General features: G+C 37.7%; 1 protein-coding gene across 1 annotated transcript; it reads right to left on the reverse strand.

The window, feature by feature from the left end:
- Positions 1-988: 988 nt before the first annotated feature.
- LOC103718962 lies at positions 989-7175 on the reverse strand. Its single transcript, XM_008807986.4, has 4 exons — positions 6574-7175; positions 3690-3842; positions 2717-3409; positions 989-2388 (listed from the first exon to the last, which is right to left on the reverse strand). The coding sequence occupies exons 1-4, from the start codon at positions 6901-6903 to the stop codon at positions 1306-1308; spliced, it is 2259 nt and encodes a 752-aa protein (XP_008806208.2). The 5' UTR covers positions 6904-7175; the 3' UTR covers positions 989-1305.
- Between the last annotated feature and the right edge of the window lie 16873 nt (positions 7176-24048).

The raw sequence follows: 24048 nt of genomic DNA on the forward strand, positions 1-24048 counted from the left end.
CTTGCTTTATTCTTGTCAAGCTCCTCCTGTTCGGGGCTCTCCTGAGATCAAACATGAATTCCTAAGCAATGAGGACATTATCAAAAATGTTTTGTCCGCCTACAAACGCTCCTTGCTCTGGGCTGATAAGTCTCAGGAGGATCTGTTTCAATCTGACTACCATGATCTTGGTCGTAGCCTTATACAATGTGGTGCAAAGGCTGATCGGCCAAAAGTGTCCCGGCTCCGAGGCATCCTACCGCTTCGGAATCAGGGCAACAAAGATTCTCTTCCAATCTGAGGATATCACCGCCAAACTGAAAAACTGCTGAATAGCCGCCATGACATCCAGCCTTGTCATTCTTTTACTGTACCTGTCGCAGAACTAAGGGGTGCACGGCACAATATCAAGGCTACTATTATGGAGTTTCAGTGTCCAAATGTTTGGCTTGAAGGATATCATGGATTGCTTCCGAACAGAATAGTAGGTAGTAGGGGCCATTGCTTTATCATCCCATCCTTCATGAGATATGGCAGCTTTCTTCGTCTCTTTCTGATTTGAACTCCTTATCATCCTATTCTTCATGACATATTACAGATTTCTGCCTCTCTGATCTCAAAGCTTCACATATGGATTGTTTGAACAGCCACTGCTATGAACCAGAACTTTGTGATGGGATGATAACTACAGGATGATATTAGGGGTCCCATGCATGCTGACCGCGTTGGTGCTTCTACTCCAAGAAAAACCTAGTTTTCTCTTGTATCAACAAAAAAGAAAATCACATATAAATGTGTAATCTACAGCTGCTTCTTTGACATATAGTTGGGGGAATTTGCCTGTTGAAATACGTAGAACAGAGAGCACCTCTAGTAAATAAACCGGGCCTCATGACAAGCATTTAGCTTTTTGTAGATGGGCATTAAGATAACAAAACCATTAGAAGCTCTATATCTTCCAGTTGTTATGGGCCTATTCATAACTCCAAGATCTGAATGACTCCCTAGGTTCCAAACAGTATCAGTAAAGAAACTTTAAGAAACAACAGCTTGTACAAGTCGTAAACATTGAGTCCGTCCATTAACAAAGGATACTAACACACCACTACAGTTTGTCGGACACTAGGGTTAGACAATTTAACAAGAGCACAGAATCAGCTAAAAACAATTCAAGAAAAAGAAAAATAGAAAAGATAGGACCACTCTTTGATGGGCTCTCTCGCTTTAACCCATCCATCTCAAATAAAGCAGCTACCTGCTATGTGACTTTAATCCAAGTTAAACAAAGGACAGCCAGCCCTCCTCCAAGCACTCACTATCCATTCTCTATACAATTACAACTTCAGGTGTTATGTTAAATGCTGCTACCAGCTCCAATGGCCATGAAAACTCAGGAACTGCCTCTGCTGCTGCTAGTGGCAATGCTGCTGTACTCACCTCCTTGGATGGCTCCGTGTAGTGGAACTCAATCTGGAGTCGATGATGGAGAGGTGTCGAAGACATCAGCCCCTTCTTAATATCAGCCTGCAGTTCCCTAATTGGAATTGCAGCTAAGAAGCTCTTGATGTACTCCTTGCAGGACTCCTTCCCCTTGCAGACAAGCTCCCCCTCTGAAGCACCATTTACACTCTGCTGCTCTCCTGTTGAACCATCCACACCATCATTACCAGCTCCTGTGGTCTCACCGTTAGCAGTCTTCTTCTCACCAGGAATTTTGCGAATTGTTGTGCTTCCATCAAATTTCAGGATGTAAGCCTGGTCACACCCTTCATAGAGCCTCTCACCAAGTGTGTCTATTATGTAATAGGCATCATGTTCAACTTTTAGAACAAAAAAGTGATCGTTCCAGCTCACTATGTAGAGATGAGGGCCACCGACAGTGGGAAAATTTGACCCAGCTTGGCTGATCTCGTCCCAGATGCTGTCAAAAGACATGGCCCCATGCAGGAAATCAAAGCCACTGGTATCATCATTGCCTTCAGGATGAAAGAACCCGATGAAAGACTTCCTTGGAACAACAGAGAGCGGGCGGATCTTTGCCTGAATAACTGTTTCAAGATCAAAATGCTTGTCAGGGAAGCACTCCCGGTATGTCTGGTTCTCACAGAGGTTCCTCCACTCGCTAGAACCTTCTCGAATGAGGCTGTCGAACTGAGACCTGATAGGCATTGTATCCTGGTAGGTTTGAAACCAATCAGCAATTACAGCAACTAGAGCTGTGCATGCACTCTCACCAGACGCTTGCTCACTCCTCTGGTCGATAGACGCAAAGAAGACCTGGGTGGAAAGCTTCATGTGACCATCACGGCTCACTAGGCCCTTTGACTCCCAGCTACCAACCACAAAATTGTCATCACCAAAATCAGAAACTGATGAGCTCATAACACCATATTCGTCCACTTTTTGCCTCTGCAAACAAAATCAACCAAGATATTTAAGATTCCTCCTCACTACTTCCTGTATATAGACAAATGAGACAACAAATAAATCGGGTAGAATCCAGACAACAATAAATATGAATGCATATTCAACAACCCTCTCAATACCTAAATCCAATCTAAGAGGCCATGTTTTAACATACTAATATCAAAAAAAAAAGAAGAGAGAGAGCACATCAAATCTGAGATCGAAGAATGATATGAAGTTCAGATAAGCACATCCTTCTTCCATCATCATGTAGATAGATTATGACGAAAGGCAATAAAAAAATATATATATGGCAGCAAGGAAAGCATACCCCTTCAGAAAGAGATTCATCAGAGGAGCTCAGCAGCCGACGGTCATAGTCAATGTCATCCCCTCCCTCTTCTCCATATGTTTTCTTTAACAAGGGTTCCCCTTTGGCCTTGGGAGATCTAAAACTTAGCTTCCTCTTTTTCCATGGGAGAATACTCCAATTTGAAGCCTGCAACATAGATTGTTCAGGGACAGATGATGTCAGCTCCTCTGCATGTGAATAACCCACATCAGATCTTCGATGACTGTAGTAGACCCAGTCTTCATATTCTCCATCTGTCCTCATGTCAAGGTACAATGAACTCCCAACATGGTTAGCAGATGCCAATGTGCCATAACTGAATGACTTCCTAATACTGGAGTCCTCTTTGTCATCTTCTAGTTCTCCTTCATCAAGATCATCATCAACAGAGTCCGTGTCAAATGGGTGTGTGTATTCTGCATCATCACTCCTAGCAGAGCACTTGCCCTCACTACCTTCATCATCCTGGATTGTCTTTCTAGACTTCCGAGTCGACACAAACTCCGTAAGAATTTTCACCTTTCTCAATCCAGCTTTAAGAGCAGAAAGCTCATCTTTGTCTGAAGAGAGAGCATCTCCGGTAGTAGGTGACAATGGAGCAGGCACCATAGGCCTCTGTACCATCTCTGGCGATTCTTGGGATGCTCTCAATTCCAAAACACTAAGAACCAGCTGCAACAAAAATAGCTCCCATGTCACAAAATCTATGATTGGTAAAAAATGGGAATTAAATATGAGCATAATAGGACCAATGGGTTAAAATGAAAATATAATAATGCTACAAACTACAAGAATGATCACCACAACTATGTTAAGCAGCATTAGCCTTTTTCAGTAAACTTAACCGATCAAATGAGCAATCTCGGTCAGATACATAAGAAGAATGCTTAAGAAATATCATATATCATATAACATAATCAGGCGAAACAGCACAATAAATAAAGTGACATACATTAAGTGATGAAGGAGACTCATTAGCAACACCAGGCAGCAACAATGGAAGGTTCAACTCAATCTCTTGTTCAGCTGAAGATGTGAACTCAGCCAGGTTCAAGGAAGCCATTCCGAGAACAGATGCCTTGTTTTTCAATCCCTGGTTCAAGCCCTAAATCAGACGAAAAATGAGGTCAATGTTCTATATCGACAAGATGTGCATGCACCACATACACGCCCACAGACAATCAGGCCGAAGAATAAAATAATAAGCATATTTCTAATACAAAAATGAGTCACCAGCATTTCCCTCGTCAAGTTGGTAAAATGGATGGAAAAGCCCCAAGTAAATTAAAATCAATGTTGTTTAAGCCCCATTTGGCCCCATTTGGCATTGCTTTTAGAGGGCCAAAAAATGCTCCTTGGAGGGCCAAAAGCGCCCTTGGATGTTTTTGAAGTATTTGGTGAAAATATTGAAACAGCCTTCTGACTCTTCTAAAAGCTGAACAAGGTCTGCTAGACAAAAACTGCAATTTGGGGCTTTTTGGAAAAAGCATTATTGAGATGTGTTGAGAAGCATATTTTTTAGACGAGAAACCCATGTTAGAGTCCCAATGACGATTTTTAAATTAATTTAGAATATACTTTATAATAATAATTTTTGATAGTACAATAATACAATACAATATAATAAAACATAATATAATATAATGTAAAATTATATTTTATTATATTATATGATTTTATAATACTATTTCATTATTATCATCATTATTATTATATACAATTATAATAATATAATATTTCTATCATATAATAAATATAATAACAAAGTTTATAATAAACTAAAAAAAATATCATATTACGTATATTATAAAAATATTATTGTAATATAATAATATTACAAAAATATTTTTATGATAAATTTAAAAATTATTATTTAATATATTATTTAGTTTAAATATCAAAAAAATATAAATTAAGAATACCTAATAATAATAATTTTTTATGGTACAACAATTAGACAATTGAAAGCATTATGTAAATATCCTTTATTATAATTTCTTGATTCTAAAAGTGCTTACTTAGTTTAATTACCAAACACACGTTAAAAGTTCTACAGCTCTTCATAAATATAGTTACCAAATAGCAAACAACTTTTTATTAAAAGCTCTACTAGCAAAAACTCTACTACCAAAATCTCTACAAAACTATAGTATACCTTACCGTACCGAACCGAACGATACCGGGCATACCGTACCGGTTCGGTACCGATACGGGTGGTGTATCGAGGGACTCCATACCCTACTGTACCGACACTATGCTAGAGTGGCACCGGTACGGGGTCCGATACTGGTACGGCAAACCTTGCTACAAACAAAAGCACTACCACCCATAACAATGTCAAACGAGCCTCGAAAGATCTTCGCTTTATAGAGAACAATTTTAACCTGCATGTCTTGACTTTCCAACTAGACTCTAATAAACATCCTAAATCATATAACCTAGGCTTTGAAATATAAAATTTAAATGCTAAGCATTTTAGTTCTACAAAAATTTTACTACTTTCTTCAGCATATCTTGATTTCCTTCATGATTTAGTCATGACCATTTGCAATGCAGTTTCAAGTAATCCTGTTTTATGCATAATAACAACAACAAGAAGGATCATAAGAATTTCGTCACATATTTCTTTTGAGGAAGATATATCTTGATTTTTAGATGAAGATTACCATCAAAAACCCAAATTGTATACAACTAGGCATCTAACCTTTCGAAGCTCCAACATGAACAATACATAATAATGAGGAAATACAAAAAAAAGAAAACAGGTGGAACATTATAGTGAACAAAAAATGAGTGTGCAATCTATAATAGTAAAAAGTATTTGCTATCAACATTTGCAAACTTATGTGCCCACACGGTTGCACATGATTGGCCATGCATCCCAAAAATCACATTCACAGACCATGCAGGAGCCAGGCCGGCTGCTGCTAAATCAGCAGAAACGTCCGTGCAAATAAGCGGCCATGCATGGGTTTTGGAGGGCTGACTACAAGACTATGATCTTATGTGATTATTTCTATTTTACAATTGCAAAAGCTTTTGTAGCCGGATATGTCCTTTAACAATAAAGATTAATTAATCCCTGAAAAGACAGAACTACGAATTTCCCTTTGATTCTTTCCCTCACTGTAAACATATAGTTTCTATTTTTCAGCCCCTTTCTTTAAATAACCAAACATCTAAACATATAGGAATTAGGACTGGGACGCCTCAAAAATTTAGGGAAAAAACTTTGGACATGCATAGCCAGATACAGATGATGATTCAAATTTATTGAAAAAGATATCAATCGAGAATAATTTATAAGGCCTTACAATGATTAGCACCAAAACAGAAGCTCTATATGAAGGAACATATATTCATAAATACCTGTATCAAATAAATCAGAGCATTATAAAGGGATTATATCACCTATAAACAGATCAGGATAGAAACCCGTTTCACATGGATAAAGCCAAACAAAGAATATAGCTAATGTAGACGAAGAGACATCTTAAAACAAGATTTTTCAATCAAGAAAAGGTTGGACGAATAGAAAGATTCATAAAGAAAGTTATCCCCAACAAAAGTGCGAGTAAGATTGAAAATTCAACCATCTTCTCAACAAAATCAAATAGTTGCGGTAACAAATAGACTAATCATAATACTCAAAATAGACAGAGAAACTAAACCTCTTACACTCTAACAGAAAGATCAATAACAAAGAAAATCGAAGCACGAGATCATTCAAGACAGAAAGATCAATTGCAAAGACAATCGAAACACGAGATCAGAAAATATGTAAAATCTAACAAAGAGATCAATGAAGACGTCAAAGTGCTCAAATTAGAACTCACATTGAAGACTGCAAAGGCGATCTCCCATGGATGGAAGGAGTTCTCCCTGTGGGCCGTGAGCGTGCACACGCTCTCGAACTCCTCGTTCCACTCCACCGCCCCATCCCTCACCTCCTCTTCCCTCGTGCAGTTCCTCTTCACCGACCGCCGCAGCGAGCTCAGCTTCCCCTTCGGCCCCTTCCATCGCACCTCCGCCGTCACCCTCACGGCCGCCGCCTCCTCCTCCTCCACCCCTGCCACCCTCTCCATCCGCTGCACCACCATCCTCACCTGGAACTTCTTCGTCATCAGCGGCGGCCACGGCCGCCACCTCATCATCCTCGCCACCATCCCCGCCGGAACCCTAAACCCTCCGCCACCACCACCACTAAGAAACACCGAGTCGCCTCAAGAAATCCAGATTTCCACCAAATTGAGACCAAAAATCTAAAGAAATCCGCGTTTGCGCAGCGAAATCGGCGGAGAAATGGTTGCAGATCGCCAGGAGGTTTTGGGGCGAAGATCTGGGGGAAAGACCGTCGAAGCCAAACAGAAAAAAGGGGAAACGCGATGAAGAAGGGAATATACGAGGAAGGAGACACGGATTTACACAAACGGTAGCGTTTTGTGACCCAAATAAGTCACCTTAGATCACCGGTAGGGTAACACGGTCATCGTATTTAGTATAATAATTTTAATTTTTAAAATTTTAAAATATTTATGAATAATCTGTTTGATATTTTATATGTATCCAAAATTACTTATCATGTAATATCAAAATCTATCGATATATTAAATAAAAAAATTATTTATTAATTCTATGAATTATTAAATTTATCAAAATATATTTATTATTATCATAAAATTAATAATTTTATTTATCTTTAAATATATTATTTTCAATACTAAGATTTATTTTGATTACAAAAATAAGAAAAATAAAAGTACTATATTAAATAATTATATAAAATACGATATTATATTTGTACCATAATTAAAATTATTTTTAAATAATAATATTATATTTAATATATTATAATAGAATGTATATTATAAATATAATATATAGATAATATGAATATAATATAATATAATATATATTTATCTTATATTAATAAATTATTTTTTGATTAAATAGAAAGATATTTTTATTCTCAAACGTCAACTCTTCCCAAGAAAATTTATAGATGCCTATAAAGATAGGAACATAATACAACTAAATATAATAATTTTCTTATTTTTATCTATACTACCTTTCATCTTGGGATGATCAGCTATATATATATATATATATATATTTTTTTTTTTTTTGCTAAAGAAAAAGGGATAGGGGGGAGGAAGGGACAAGCCCACCCCCGCGTAGCAGCCCCCACTGGGCCCCCGCCCCGCCAGGAGAATGTTCGATGCGGGCAGAAATGGCCGTGTGTTGGGCACCCCGACCGGTTTTACTCATACCCTCCCCACCCGTAGGCCCGGCTCAGCTACTCCTCTGAGCTCTGGCTCGAGTTCCACGTGTGAGTACGTCACACCCGGCACCACCCCGGTTACTAGCGGTTCAAGAGCGGTCCTACACCACAAGTCCAAGCAGTGGCCAAAGTAGTGAGCTCTAGTCCACAATTTAATCGTCGCCGCAGCGATTCGAACTTGGAACCTAATGGTTAGAATTGCTGCCCAGTACCACTAGGCTACCACCTTGGTGGCATGATCAGCTATATTCAAACGTTAAGAAAGAGGTGAAAGAGACAGAGGGGGTCGAGATCTCCGAAGCCATGGCCGGCTTTTTTCTTGTCTTTTTTACTTTGTTTAAATCTGCACTCCTAGTTGTCCTAGCAGTAACGGCCATGTCTGTGGGCCAATGGGGTTGGTGTTGAAATTACCAAACTAGGCCTATAGGAATCCATCAATCGCTGTCCAAGCGGGATTCCTAGAAACGTCCAACGGCAAGAAAGGGACATTTCCGGAAAGGGAGTAAAATCTCCGAGCGTTCCGCGCAAGAATTTCCTTCCATGGATGGGGGACCGGGATGGTGGATCGTGATCGAACCGTGGATATTGGAGTCATGACGTTGGGATATCTTTCTGGAGATATCCAAATGAGGATATTAACCGGATATCTTTCCAAAGGGTATATCATCAGGACATCAGAAATTAATGGATGCAGCTGACCTGGCAGCAACCGAGAAAGGTTGAGAAGGAATGTGCTTTTTATTTCGTAGCTAGAAAACCTAAAAAAAGAAAAATTCAAGGTTAACGATCATTCATAAATATATTGGAAAGTATGGTGATGAGAATCCTAACAAGAGAGGAAAGAGGCAAGGGTGCATAAATGACTCATTTCTATGATTGGTAATATGTTAAATTGATAAATTACTGACTGAGTAAGAAAAAAATATGATTACATAAGAGATGGAGGTCTGGTGAGCATGCGTCATTCACTTTATGTGATTCAATAGTAATAAACAATTTTAATTGTATATAAGAGAGGAGATATTATGTGTGATAAATCTTGCACAAAAAAATATGGTCAATAGCCAATGTGTGTATTTGTTGTCAAATATTTGAAGCATGTGCACAGGATGCACGCAATGAATGCTCTCAGATAGTGTGGAAACTAGATATCAATATATCTATATTTATTTTATTTGACGTCCACCTATATAGATATAGATTTTAGTTAGATGTAAAAAATTAATATCTATATTTATTTTTAAAAACTATGGATACAAATTAGATGGTGGAAGTATGGATATAAATACATATATAAGTAGATAATTAATTTTTATGACTATAGAATCAAAGATATTACTAAATGGATAAAAATCAAGTTAATAACATATTAATATGGCCATATATTTTACTTAAAAGTTTATTAGTACTATATAAAATTAAATAGGATTATAAATAAAATCAGATATTCTGATACAGATCGGATAGTTGTCTATCCATGTTCTTATCCATTTTTTTTATGGATATTAGTCGGATGCTCAAATTTTTATTCATATTCGGATAGATTTGGATATAAAAATAGATCTAAATGTATATTATTTGGTCCACTTTTATCCATACTCTCATGCCAAAGGTGGGTTTGCACCTTGGGAGGGTATATACTCTCTCACATAATAGGACCTAATAGATGTGGCTGTGTACAAACAATAGATTTAGACCAACTCTAAAGATGTTTTAGAAAGTAAATATTGCAAAGATAAACAAGAAGGAGCAAGCCTATGAGAATGATGTCTAGCAACTCTGCAATTAGGTTTCAAGCATAAATACTAAGATAGACCAGCTATAGGAGTTGGTCTCTAGATTTGAGGCTACTGCAAACAATCTAGCTATAGCAAAGGTATGGATTTTAACTATATATTTCAATGTGCATGTGATTTGGAACATAAAGACACTCTTTTCTTTCCATTTTGTACATTAAATTTTCTCTAAGTCTTTTTCCATCATAACCTATATTTGTTTTGACAATTGTAGAACCTAATATTTCTACTTGATCTTTTTAATATGCTAAGCTCATGATGCTAGCTGCTATCATGATTCCCTCTTTATAGGTCACTGGTTACACTCACTTGCATATTTTGATGATCTTCCATCTACTAGACCTAATAGTAACATTAACAACTACTATTTGATGTTTTTAAATAATATTTTTATTATCATATATGACTCATCTATTTCATACTTTTATTTTCCTTTTAGGTTCTATGAGTTGATGGGTTCTTCTAAACTACTTTTACAAATTGGGCATATGTGATCGAGAACTTATTTTTCTACTTTATTTGAAGATGTGAGTTTGTGTATATTTTTAATTTGTTTATGTATTTTATTCATGCAAAGGCATTGGATACATTTTGGCTTTAATTGCTGCAATATAAATAGTTGTTAGTTTGGAATGTTTATTCGACGTGCATTTGGTGTTGGAATAGCTATATGAATTTTATATATTGAAAATTAATATGCATTTAAATAGTTCGAATAGGACTAGCTTTCCAAAAATAAACGTGACTATTATAAATAAACATGAAGAAAAACTAAAATTCTATATGAGGTAGATCTTGACATCTACATCAACTTTGCCTTCTATCTCTCTACCTAATTCTTCACGGATTGAAAGATATGTCCGATGAAATTTTTTCTGAATAAATTTTTTTTGATTTGGTTGACCTATTTTGACATCCAAAAAATAGAATCTTAGCCCATTTTAACCCTTAAGGGGTTGGCGCTAAGTCGTAGATCTTGAAATGTTACTTGATTTTTTTTGAAAAAAGATCGTCTCGGTCTGGCGTCATATAACCAAATTAAGTCCTCTAAAAATTTGGCTCATGATTCAACTTTCCAATATGATGGATCTTGCTTCTATACCATATCTAACTTTACTTATAGTGGCTAAATTAGTCCACCTTAAGTTTGGTGGTCCTACTAGATCAAAGCTCTCCTTGTTTAGAAAATTTAGCTCATACTAAATTAGAATTGAAGGTAGAAAATACCTATTTCCTTGCCTCACGATTGAACTACTTGGCTTTACTTGAAGATGGTTTCCAGCTTTGCTCTTTTTTGCTCCTGATCTTAATGAACCATCTATATCGCTTGTATTTTAAAGGCAGTGATCATAAATTTTTTCTCGTTCTTTATGGGATGATACTTCCTCTGCCACTTGTAGAGGACTACATCTGGATCTTAAAAGTACAGGCTCCCAAGAATGACCTAGCAAATATCCAAAAAAACTACTGTGCAAATTACCTAGTCAATTACCTCTTAGTAACTACGAATTTGAAGGTATACTACTTAGTAATCTCCAACTCGATATCTTTCTGAATCTAGCAGAAAGGGTAAGAATGTGGATGAGGCTTCATCTCTTGCTTCTGAACCAAGCTTTCAGTTATGGAATTTTTTTGGCTTCTAGGATCTACGATAGCCCTGATGATGCTCTGCTTCACCTAAATCTTCAAGTGGAAGAGATCATCTCACATCTCTAGGCCTGCTTCAGTTGTTGTCTTGGATTTTCTCACCATCAGGCTGAGTTTTGAGTCTGCTTGCTCGAGTTTTGGCAGCTTCTCAACCTCTATTATATTGAGGATCACCTTTTCTTTGTTTTTGAAATTTTTGTCCTTTGACTTCTTTCTCTTAGACTGCAACTTAGAGTGAAGCTTCTAATACTTCTTCTTTGTGTTCCCACCGATGTTATTTTGGTTGTAATAATTTTTCTAAGTTATGTTGGCTTGCTTTTAGCTCTGCTTCTTTTGGGTTGATCTTCCACTGTCTTTTTTAAACTTGTCGCCCTTCTTGCCTTTCCTAGGATGATTTTTCTCTTTGATCCCTATGGTCTTCATGCTGGCTTTGCTGATGTCTTCAACTTTGAAGAGCTTTAGATTCTTTTTAATACTCTCATGGAGACCTGCGACATACTTTATGAAGACCGCATGATCACTAATGGAGATTTTGAGTGAGATTGCTTGCTTGTCGAACTCAATGGTATAATCCTGAATACATTGATCATACTTCTACTGCAGGTACTGCCACTACTTGATCCACCGTCCTCCTCATGGGTGATTGAGTAGAACTACTTCTTGATTAGACCCCTGAATTTGCTCCATATTAGGTTAGAGACATCGTTGTTTATTATGTACAAATTCCACCAGATGAGGGAGTGTTTGGAAAGATTGATGGAGGTAAAAGCTATCTTCTGGATACTAGAGTATCCATAGATAGTGAAGTAGGTCTCTAACTGGTCTAGCCAATTATCCAGCTTCTTTGCATCGAAGGTTTCATCATATACAAAGATATCAATTTGACCTTTGACTTTAAAAGGTTGAAGAGGAGGATTCTAAGTGCTTATAGGATGCTCATCCTCTTTCCTAGAGGATATATCCTCATTTCCAAACATGTGAGCTAGTCTCACTACAGGAGTTGTTAGTACTTATGTTGAAGGCCTTATCAATCGAGACATGATCTTCATGAGTTGGATAATCTTTTTCTCTAAAAGATAGATATTGACTTCTACATCAACTTTGCCTCCTGTCACTCTATCTAATTTTTCATGGATTGAAAGATATTTTCCATCAAAATCTTTTTCAAAAAGGATACTTTTGATTTGACCATCCCATTTCGAGGTCCAAATAATGGAATTTTGGTCTATTTTAATCTTTTAAAAGATTAGCGCTAAGTCGCAGATCTTGAAAAGTTATCAAGTTATGACCTCCAAAAATGGCACGCAACTCGAATTACTAGATGTGGTGAATCTTACTCTTGGTTTGTATTCAGGCCTACTCATAGTAGCCAAAGTGGTCTACATCAAGTCGATGTTCCTCCTGGATCGATTTTTGCTAAAGATGTGGAGCAATTAATTAGTAGAAAACTATACAGATAGAAAGCCTTATTCAGTGATAGTGGTTCTACTTTAGTGCCCAGAATAACATAGGAAAAGCCTTGTTCAAACTAGAAAATATAAACACTTGCCTTTTGGTTAATTTATTAAATAGATCTATTTCTAATACTCTTTAGTCAGTTCATTGTGATATTTTAGGGCTATTTGGATTCCATTATTATATATATTTATTGATGATATTAGCAAATTTGCATGAATTTATCCTATGAAGCACAAATCTGATAGCATTGCTTGTTTAGAGATTTTCAAAATATGGTTGGAAATTAATTAGGCAATAAAATTAAAATTTTTCAATGTGATGGTGCTAAATAATCCATACTACGCAAGGTGAGTGATTTTGCTAATTTGAATTGAAGGGCGAAATCAAGTTTGTCTATTTCCATGTTCATATACGATGTTAGTACATTCATCATAGTTTGCAGCTCTATTGCAAGGTGACCATCAATATCATTACTATCATCAATATCATCAATTAGATAACCTATAGGCCTATTATTCAAAAGCTTATACGAAAATACCTTAATGAAAGGAATATAGGAGTTTCTCGTGAGGTATTTGACTAAAAAGGATTGTGCAATTTCTATAGAATTTATCACTAAAATACTCCTAGAAGGGGATGGGCCAAGCAAAGGAAAAAAAGGTTTTGCATAAGATAGGAAATAAAAACTATTAGCCCCACACGAGGTTTGTCCTCATATTTATGAACCAAATGGTTTACCAGAAAGAAAACCTAGACACATTGAGGAAATGAGTATCACAATATTGTTTAGGGTTAGAATGATAGAATATTTATAGGAGAGCAGGGTGGCGTAAGGGCTAGGAATTAGGAGGGGGTGAGAAAGCCCTAGATCTATGGATTGATATTATGTACTAGATGGATTGATCCTATTGAATAAAATGTAAGGGTAAATAATGGTCAAGTGCATAGGTTCAAGAGCTATGATTTAATAAGAATGTGTGTATTGTGTTTGTTTGGATTTCAGGGGATAGGATAGAAGATTTTAGTTTACGAGGTAAGATTAAGGCTCTCTATATGCAGTGGCTATAACTGATACCATATCAAGGGTTTTCATGGGCTAGAGAGGGAGAAGAAGGGATTCAAGAGGCATAGGGATAGGATTGAGTAAGAGTGTGTTTGTTGTATTTCTCTAAATTTCAAGGATTAGGATACAAAATCATTATCTAAGGGCTAGGATTATAGCTTTTTGGATCTAGTGGCTAGAATTGATATGAGGGAGAAAATAGGGGTAAGAAGGTGTAGGGCTAGGATTTAAGGACGATGCGTTTCTTTACTTTGGATCAATAGGATGAAGTGAGAGGGTGAAGGGCTAGGATGAGGAGAGAGATCATCATTCAAGGATGGAGATGGATGCTAATGGACGGATAAGTTGACAGGCAAGCCGTTCTACTCAGCTATATTGGAGGAGCGTTGCACGGTGCTGGAGTTGAACTACAACCATAGAAAATAATTAGGAGGTTGCCAGAATGGACCCGATTGGGAACCCTCCAATGCTGAAGTTTGGCAAAGTTTCGAGAAAAAAACAAGAGAGATAAAAGTATAAGAGTATGGTATTCGAATTTTTTTTCTATACCTAGGGGGTCCCTGTGCCTAGCATTTATAGAGAAGAAGGTGTGAATCTACATGAATAGGATCGCATTATTTGCAGATGAGCATTGAGCACTTTCTATATATCCATTGATCACAACAGTTATAATATTTCAGGTGCCTTGTGATCAGGCCCTTTTCTTATTTGCTAATTTGGTTGGTTACATTATCCTATTTAAGTATGTAAGATTGTGTCGACCTGTAGCAGTAACCAATCATGGTGATTGTTTGGAGATGTGATTAGTCATTGATTTCGCTAGACATATATCGTCGTCTGATTGGTAGGTTGAGTTGGTAGGCGAAATTCTAGAAATAGAAAATGCGAGCCATATTAGAAATATTCATCAATCAAATATGCTCAAATGGATATTACTATAATATATGCTTGTTCTATTCCAGAAGCCACCATTTGGTGTCAAAATATTCACGTAGCAGCCATACGTTCTTGTTGCATCAAATCTAGTATCCAATCATATGATCTCCTTGTTATAAAATATCTATTAGCATACAAAATGTACGGCCTATGAAATTATTCCATATAATATAGCATCTAAAAGAAGATAACTGGTATCCTTGATGCCACGAATTTTTTTATATCTCTTTGTTATATAATTATACTGATTTGATTGAAGAATGAGCTATCATGATTGAGCTCCAAAACTTACATCTTCGGTTATTAAGGAGTAGAATAAAAAAAAAAAGAAGACATGGATGAGTGCGTAAGCTACTAAAAGTTGTATGAAAATAATTTTTACACCGTCTCCTCTTACGGATGTAAGCTTTACCTCAGTCCACATCCACATAGTTATATATATTTTTTCTTAACCAAAGTTTATTAATAATTTTTATTTTTTTATAAAAAAATAATTGAATAGATCAGATTCAACTTCAAACTAACATGTACAAAGATAAATAAAAAAAAGATAAATTTGGTGGGGCTCATCTAAGTAAACATTTTACCTATAAAAATTCTGGGCTACCATAATCTCCGCCCTCCCTCTATCGGTCTACGTTGTTGACATCTCGGCGCTGATCTCCCTTGTCAAAAGAAAATGGAAGGCAAAAAGCTTCTTTAAATGAGGACGGCGCTAAGCCTTGAACGTGGACGGAGATTACATATTAAAAAAATTAAAAAAAGGGAAAGGAGGAATTGAATGGAGTCATGATGATGGTTAGGACTGGGGAAGGAGGTGCTACGAGTCCGTAAGTTTGCTCTGACTTTCGGCTGCTTGGTGGGGACATCCATCTTGACCCATCATGCGACTGATGGCATGATGGCTGAGAAGAAATTGGAGTACTTACTTTTTGCCGAGCAAATCCAAAAACCAACCCCACCAAGATGGTAGTCGGGTGAAACTGAACCTAATCATCTAACCGCAGAATTTCAAGTTCGGTTCGTCCAGCGCGTCGATTAAAATATGATGACACTATTTGGACTTGGAGTTTAAGAATGCTTATTGATCCACTGGTAGTTTTGGTAATGTCAGATGTGACATATTCACCTTCGGATGAAGAGGGTATTAGTAAAATGGTGTCTACCCACGTCGAACATTCCTCTAGCGCGGCGGAGGTCCAGTGAAAACTGCTACGCAGGGGTGGGCTTGTCTCTTCCTCCCCCTACCCTTTTTGTTTAGCCAAAAAAAAAAAAAAACCCAAAGACCAACCTCATAAAAAGCACATTCAAACCTAATGCAACCCTTAGTCCAAACCTAACCAGACTGCAGAGTTCTCAACCCAAAACACAACTTAGAGTTGGTTCAGGCTAGGTTGGGTCTTGTTGGATTTTACCTTACAGGGGTTTTTATTTGATTTATGATGAATTGGGAGGTTAAAACGGATGCAGGTATCTTAAGATGGCAGCCTTGTCATCCAAAACTTGTGGTTGGTTCCAGGTTGGCCTAGGTTAAGTTCAGTTACTTAAGCCTACAACCTGAACGGACCCAATCCTACTTGAATTAACATATTCTAACTAGAGCTGATCATGTCTCACCTAAAACTATATTCTTGTAGTCAAGTTTTGGGCCGAGTCTATTTATAGATGATATTTTCTATGCTTAGACTTGGCCCATGATCAACTTTAATTCTAACCCATGCCCGACGAATTCTATGTTGGCCCAGCCCAATCCAAAGTATATTTTAAGTTGGTTTATCCTAGTACCCCACTTTAACTACGTAAACGTATATCCATGGGCCAGGTGCAGCTTGATTTGTAGCCTGCAGGCAAAACTCAATCCTGACAAAAATGAAACCAAGTATGGACTTGCCTAAAAAAAGCTACAACAGGCTTTCAGCCTTAATGCCTGAAAATATTTTAAAGTGTTTCAATTCAGTCCCCATACACAATGGGCTTGCAGTAGTCTTAAGCAGCTTTGGGAAAACTTTATAGGATTCAAATATTCTGTCATGCTCCTAATCCGAGATTGTGAGCATGGCAACTGCTGCACGCTTATAGAAAATTCTCTCCATGAGCATGCAAGACGTTTCAACGCTATATCATCAATATGCAACGAAACAATTTAAACTAATAATATACGATATTTATTTCATTAACTAACTCAACTTACAATGCCTCGCAATTCTGACATTAGTTTAAGGTAATGCGTCAATTTAAATAAACTCTAATCTAAGATAACTTGTGCCACAGTTCTTTTGGTCATTCTCACAAATTGAAAAACTCTAGATCGAGCTAATTCTTCGGATCTGTAAAAATAATAAAAAACCGTATAATGAGCTATACAGCCCAGTAAGTAATGAATACCTTAACTAGACAATTCATATAATAACATAAAATATAAATACAAGTTACGATGAATTGGTATAAAAACATAAGCAATTCCGTTTCAAATCAAAAAGCCATATCTTTCAAAGATCTGTATACATAAGCATAAATCTGATTCAAAACTCAACAGCCTTTAACTACGACTTCACTTATACCCTGTGGCTAGGCTAGAAACAAAACCATACGTATACTCTGCGGAGTAGGCCAGAATACCGTCCTTATATCCTGTGGAATAGGCCAGAATACCACACTTATAACCAGCGAAGTGGGCCAGAATACCACATTTATACCCTGTGGTGGGGCTAGAATTGTCAATGCATAACTTTCAATTGGCAGGGTTCAGAACATAGTCAAGTTGAGCGTTCCAAATCTGATGCACATCAAAGTTCTTTTTATAAAATAATATGCACATACAGTGCAAGAATAGTAAATATAACAATAGTATAAAAAATATTACTCCAATTTATATATCTAATTTTCATTTGAATCACCATCTCGTAAAATTCATAAATCTCATATAAATCTATTAACAATTTATTCAATGTAAAAATAATATTATATAAATAAAGATTCTTGAAAAGACATATCATTACTTACCTTGCAAATGCAATCCAACTAATAGATTCAATTAATCCCAAAAATCCTTCTCAGATCCTAGTATTCAAAAATTATATTTTTATTCAGAATTTATCATGATTATTTCAAGAATAGAGCCCTAATTTGAATACCTTCACAAGGCTGACCAGGCAAGAGTGCTCGACACTTTTGTCGATTCGATCAAATTGAAATTCATTGAATCCTGTTCGGACTAGAGTATAGATGGTTTAACAAAGATCGAGGGTGATCAAATCTAACAAGGTTGGCAAGAACCAGGGTGGGAGCTGACACACCGCCCGACGACTTGGGATCAGAACCCTTCACCAGGGTCAATTCAAAATCACTGTGAAGAGTCTCTACTAGATCCAATTGTCCTAAAGAGAGAAACTACGGTAGAGAGAGAAAGTATGGTAGAGAAAAAAAATATAGAGAGAAAGAATAGATAAGAGAGAGAATCTCAGTCCGAATTTATTTAGGTGTCTGGGTTTGGTCGTCAATGGCATAAGTCAACTTAGATCAATCAACGTGTCTAGCATGAGTCAAGAGAGAGAAAGTGGGAAGGAGAGAGAAAAGAGAGTAGGAGAGAGAGAAGCTGAACTCTCGCTTCCTCTCTCTATTTCTTTTTCTTTTTTTCTTTCTTTCTTTCTTTTCTCTCTTTTTCTTCTTTGGTGAAACAGGAGAACTTCTCCCCACGGCTAGCGCGAGAACAAGACCGTGTTCGTGCCTTGGTCTCACAGCCGCCCACTGTGGATGGCGATCAATGGTAGTCGGTGGCCGGCGGCGAGGGAGAATGGACCAAAATAGAGCACCCTTGTTTCAGATAGTTTTTTGGCAATTTGCTGGCCTAAACTCGTCTAAACATAGCTAGAAAGAGAGAGGAATAAGAAGAGTACTTACCTCAGTCTAGTGAGGTGGTCCGGTGGCTCCTTTCGATGACAAGTCGAGAAAAACAACTGAAGGAGAAGCTGGAAGTCGGTGACTCGATCTTAGAGAACTCAAAGGAGGGAGGAGGAGCTCTATAAATAGAGTTTTTCTAGATTTATCTGGTGGTATCACGATTGCTATGAACCTCTCATTTTTATCACAATTGGGGAGGAATCCTCATCGCAACTGGAGAGGAGGAAGAAGACTCCAGCCGGAGTCTTCGTCCCTATTGTCTTTGGGTTGGGCTGGTCAAGTAGACTAGGCCTAGTCCACTAGGTTTCACATTCTTTCTCCTAAAAAAAAATTCGTCCACGAAATTTTTCTTTCTTGCGCTTTCCAAAAGGTTAAGATACATAGTTCTAATCTCACCATCAAGTTTTCGATAATCCTACTTATCAATACAACTTCATCATTAGTTTTTATAATAAGAATAAGGTCCAATACCTCCAGACTTGATTCTTCAGGCTTGTCTCTTATAAATAAAAAACAACATCTTTATTCTAAATAAGAATATCAAGTTTGTTTCTCAAAATATTAACTGCTCTTGATTAACCGATCTATCACAAGATTAGATCACAAACAACCCTAATCCACTCCTAGAAGAATATTCATCAAAGTTGATTGATAACCTCATTCTCATTTAATTAGATGGAGGGTTGATATTAATTGAAGAAGTTCAGGCTTCACATTTAGGAGAAAAGAGGTCTACACCAAAATATTTCGGATCTAAGATCAAAATCAATGATCCATTAATTCCAGTCTCAAGATGTTAAGAATTTTTTTAGTGTGACATAAAATTGGAAAACCTAAGATAGTGCAGCAACAACAAAAAAAAAAAGAATATTTTTTCTTTTGTTTATTAAGAAAATCTTATTACACAAGAAAATAGATCAAGTCTTTTGTTATTAAAACTTGCCAAATCAAAGAGATAATACTTCTGACCAACTTAGAAAAATAATTTAGATCACTACTTTTTTGCTGCACACTCGGATTCAAACCATCAAAATTTTTAGATTCAAACCCCGGGTAGATCTTTACCGCTATCTGATGATCGTGGTATTGTAGGAAGATTCGTTTGAAGCCGCATACATGTCCGGTCTCTACGGATATCCATACGAGGCAGAGGACCAATCTAAATGCCTGAATCTTTTCGGGATGTTAGCTCCCTTGTAGAGATGGTCGAATCTCTCTCTCCTCTGTAGCAACCAACATTTTGATTGCTCTCCCTTAAGGAAGAAGAAGAGCAGAGGAAAGAATAAAAAGGAAGCACCCTTGCAGCCCTTCTATTTTTGGTGGAAGAAAGAATCATAGAAGAGCCACACGCCACCCTATATTTTTGCTTGTTGCTTGCGGCTCCAAGAGGGGAGAGGAGAGGGCTTATTCACGGCTCAAAAGAGGGACTTTCTCTCTTTTGTTTAGGCAGAAAAGGGAGAGAAAAAATCCTTTGGTGGCCACCCCTATCACCCTTCTATTTGGCGTGTGGAGCTCCTAAAAATTAGGAGCTCCATCTTTATCCCTATGGGGGGCGTACACCCCTCGCTTTGCCGCAGCAAAGAAAAAGAAAAGGAGGGGCGGCGCACACCCCTCCTCTTGTGTGGTGAGTCCTAATCCTCTAAGGAGGATTAGGTGGCCCAATCATAAGCATCCTAATTTAATTAGGACCCATTAAGATTATCACTCGATTGAACTCTTCAATCCTAATCCAATTAGAAGTCATCTTATTTATTAGATCAAAATTAATTAGACTCTAGGAATCCTAATCCAATTAGGACTCATATAATTTTAGTCCTAATCCAATTAGGACTTTAGGAATCCTAATCCAATTAGGATTCTAATTTAATAAAATCAAGCCCAATTAATTAAGTTCAATGATTCAATTAAATTGCAATCCAATTGCAACTATTCCTTCTTCAACTCACTAATACTTAGTGGGTTAAACTAATTATCAATCAAATTGATAATCTTAATCTATTGTGATTCCAAATCACAATTCAACCATGGAATCGGTTAATACCTCTAATATATGTAACTCCATAGGTTCTATTCTGTGTGGTAGTGAGATATATTGTGATCCCTATCACAATATCATTGAAACTCTTTTCAATGGGTTGGAACAATTTCAACTTTTCTAATTCGGATTCACTGATCATCAAGTGAATGCCTTTGAGTCTCACAATCTACCAGTGACACCTAGCAGCATGTAGTGGCTATCCAGCAGAATGAAATAAATGAACCTCTAGGTGCAGTTAGTGTATGATACAATCCCTCTATCATGGATCCCAAAAGGATGGAGGTCATGGATAACTCGTCAAACCCCATTATCTGCCATATGTCAAGATTTATTCGACTCTAGTTCAAGATTAGAAAACTCTTTTTTTAAAAACTACCTTGGCCAAGGATTTACGAACTCAGTCTTATAAATCACATAGGATCTCTCCTAATCTATCAAAGTCGATAGATTCCATTTAGATGCACCCCTACTCTTATAATGAACCTATTCCAGCCAATCTGCACCATAAGGATCCAAATGGATAGGGCCCATATTTATGTGCTCGTCCAACTACAGCAACTTCACTGTGAATAGCCGAGGTATCGCAGGTCAAAGGACCAGTCATACAACTACAGCATCAAGTAAGTCACTGACGAGTGGATAGACATTCAAGTGACTACTTGCTATGGTCACGCTCAGTATCCTTGTTCTCTAACAAGCACTTGTATAATTGCTCCAGTGTTTCCACACTGTGGACTCAAGACTCGTCCATCAAAGACACTGTGGACACAATTGCTCCAGTGTCTCCATACTGTCGGTGGGTCGTGCCCAATTTGTCCTTCCTTTGTAACTCCCCTTCCAATCTTGGTGTTTTGTTCCCCTTTTTGACAAGGCAGCTTATCTAGCCCTCCGAATCTTTAATTGTTTGATCGGAGCTCAGCTTGTCATCTTGGTGTTTGGTTTCCCTTTCTTGAAAAAGCAGGTCATCCTCTAGATCATCGGTCATTTGTTTGGAGCTCAGCTTTTCATCTTGGTCTTTGGTTTTACTTGCCTGAAAAGGTGGGTCGTTTAACCCTTCGGGTCTTTGGTCATTGCTTGGAGCTCGGCTCTTCATCCAAGTGTCTGATCCCCCATTCCTAAAATGTTCATTGTTTGGCCCTCTGGGTCATTGGTTGTTTGTTCGAAGCTCAGTTCTTTATCCCGATGCCTGATTTCTCTTTCCTAGAAAGGCAGGTGATTTGGCCCTCCATATTTTCTACCATTTGATTGGAGCTCAGCTCTTCAAAATGGTGCCTAGTTCCCCTTTCCTGAATAAGCGAGTCGTTTGGCCCTCTAGGTCTTCTGTCAATTGGGGTTTTTAGATAGCTAGTGCTTAGTGGACCAGGACTTAAGAGCTTCCTCCCATCCGAGTCTAATTTTGGCTAGATCTTTCATCAACTCTTGGCCGATAGAAGGCCAATGGCCTCTTAGGAGGCTCGTCCTGACCTGTGGCACTCAAGTGTGGCACTGCCAGTGGTCGTTGCTAGACTCATCTAACATTTCATCCGTGATCAGTGTTTTGGTATTTTTCTAGGCCCACAGAGATAATAGATTGGTGACCTCTTGGGGAACTCGTCAAACCTGCACCACATAAATATGGTGCAGTTGATGGCCACTTGGGAGACTCGTTCGACATTATGTCTATGATCGATGACTTGGCATTTTTGCCAGGCCCATGAAAATTGGGATTGGTGGTTTTTGGGGAACTCTCCCAATCACTTCGCTTTTAGAGATTTCTTGGTCGAAGATCGATGTATCCAACCTGTTAGCAATATATCATATAAATAAACAAATAAATCTATTAATTCAATTAATGGAAAATCTTAAAGGGAATAATATACATGCATATTATTCGTCATCCAAATAATTTTATTTCAATGCAAAATAAATCTAATTGTTGCCCAGTAGATACAACCCAAGAGGGGGGTGAATTGGGTCTTTTAAAACTTTTGTACTACTTCTAAAACTTTTCAATTAATTATGCTAAGTTGTATAGATGCACAGTGGAATTTAAACTTAGCAACAGTTTAATTTATTGAATGAGACTTGATTAAGTAAATTAAATATGCTTGCAACTAAAGGATGCACGGATAAGAGTTAAGCAAGCAATTTATCTAAGTAAGTAGGTGAGCAAGTTAGACAATGACAAAAAGCATCACAAACACAACAAACATATAGTGGTTCGGTGCACCCCAGCACCTACATCCACTCCCCAAGACCTCTTGGAAATTTCACTATAATCCTCCAGATTACAGTCCGGTAGTTTTGCGAGTGCACTACCCAACTCGTTGTTTTACACCGGGGTAACAACTAACCCTACAATCCGGTAGTTTTTCGAGTGAACTACCCAACTCGTTGTTTTACCCCGGGCTAACAACGAACCCTACAATCCGGTAGTTTTTCGAGTGAACTACCCAACTCGTTGTTTTACCCCGGACTAACAACGAACCCTACAATCCCCCAATTTTAACTTAGGCTTGGGACGCCTATCCCTTGTTCCAAGTTCCTTGACTGAAACAAGCTCAATATTCAAACATTTTACAAAAGATTTGAAAGCTCTTAAGAAGCAAATATAACAATGAGAAACAATAAAATCGGAAGAACCCTTTTTGCCGTTGGAAGCGTGGATGATGGTGGTTCTTCTGATGTGGATCACGTTGGCTTGAATGCGAGCTTTGATTGCCAAGTGGGAGTGAGTAGATGAGCTCGAAATCAGATGGAAAAGCTTGAATGCACTTGATTTCTCCTCTTGAAAGCTCTAACTCCCTTGAACCTCTTTTTCTTTCTTCTCTCTTGAATGATCTCGTGTTGGGTTGGTGAGAAGTTGTTGAGAAGCACTTAAGAGGTCCCTTTTATAGCCCAAAAAGCAAATATAGCCGTTAGACACAAAGATATGACCGTTTGAAATTCAAATCTACCTGAAAAAGTTGTCAGTCGCGTCCCAGGCGCTCCGGGGACGTCTCCGCTTCAACGAGAGACGTCTCGGCTACAAGATTTTACTTTTTACGTTGTCTGGGGTCGACTCGGCACTTTACGGGGACGACTCTGCTTGTTTGCACTTTTTTGAATGGGGACGACTCCGCTGTCTCGGGGTCGACTCCGCTTCTTTATCTCCGAAAAACATGTCCTCTGGAATTCCCTGAGAGAGCCGACTCCGCTCTTTCAGGGGACGTC

Source organism: Phoenix dactylifera, chromosome 11, assembly GCF_009389715.1.
Source record: "Phoenix dactylifera cultivar Barhee BC4 chromosome 11, palm_55x_up_171113_PBpolish2nd_filt_p, whole genome shotgun sequence".
Lineage (NCBI taxonomy): Eukaryota > Viridiplantae > Streptophyta > Magnoliopsida > Arecales > Arecaceae > Phoenix > Phoenix dactylifera.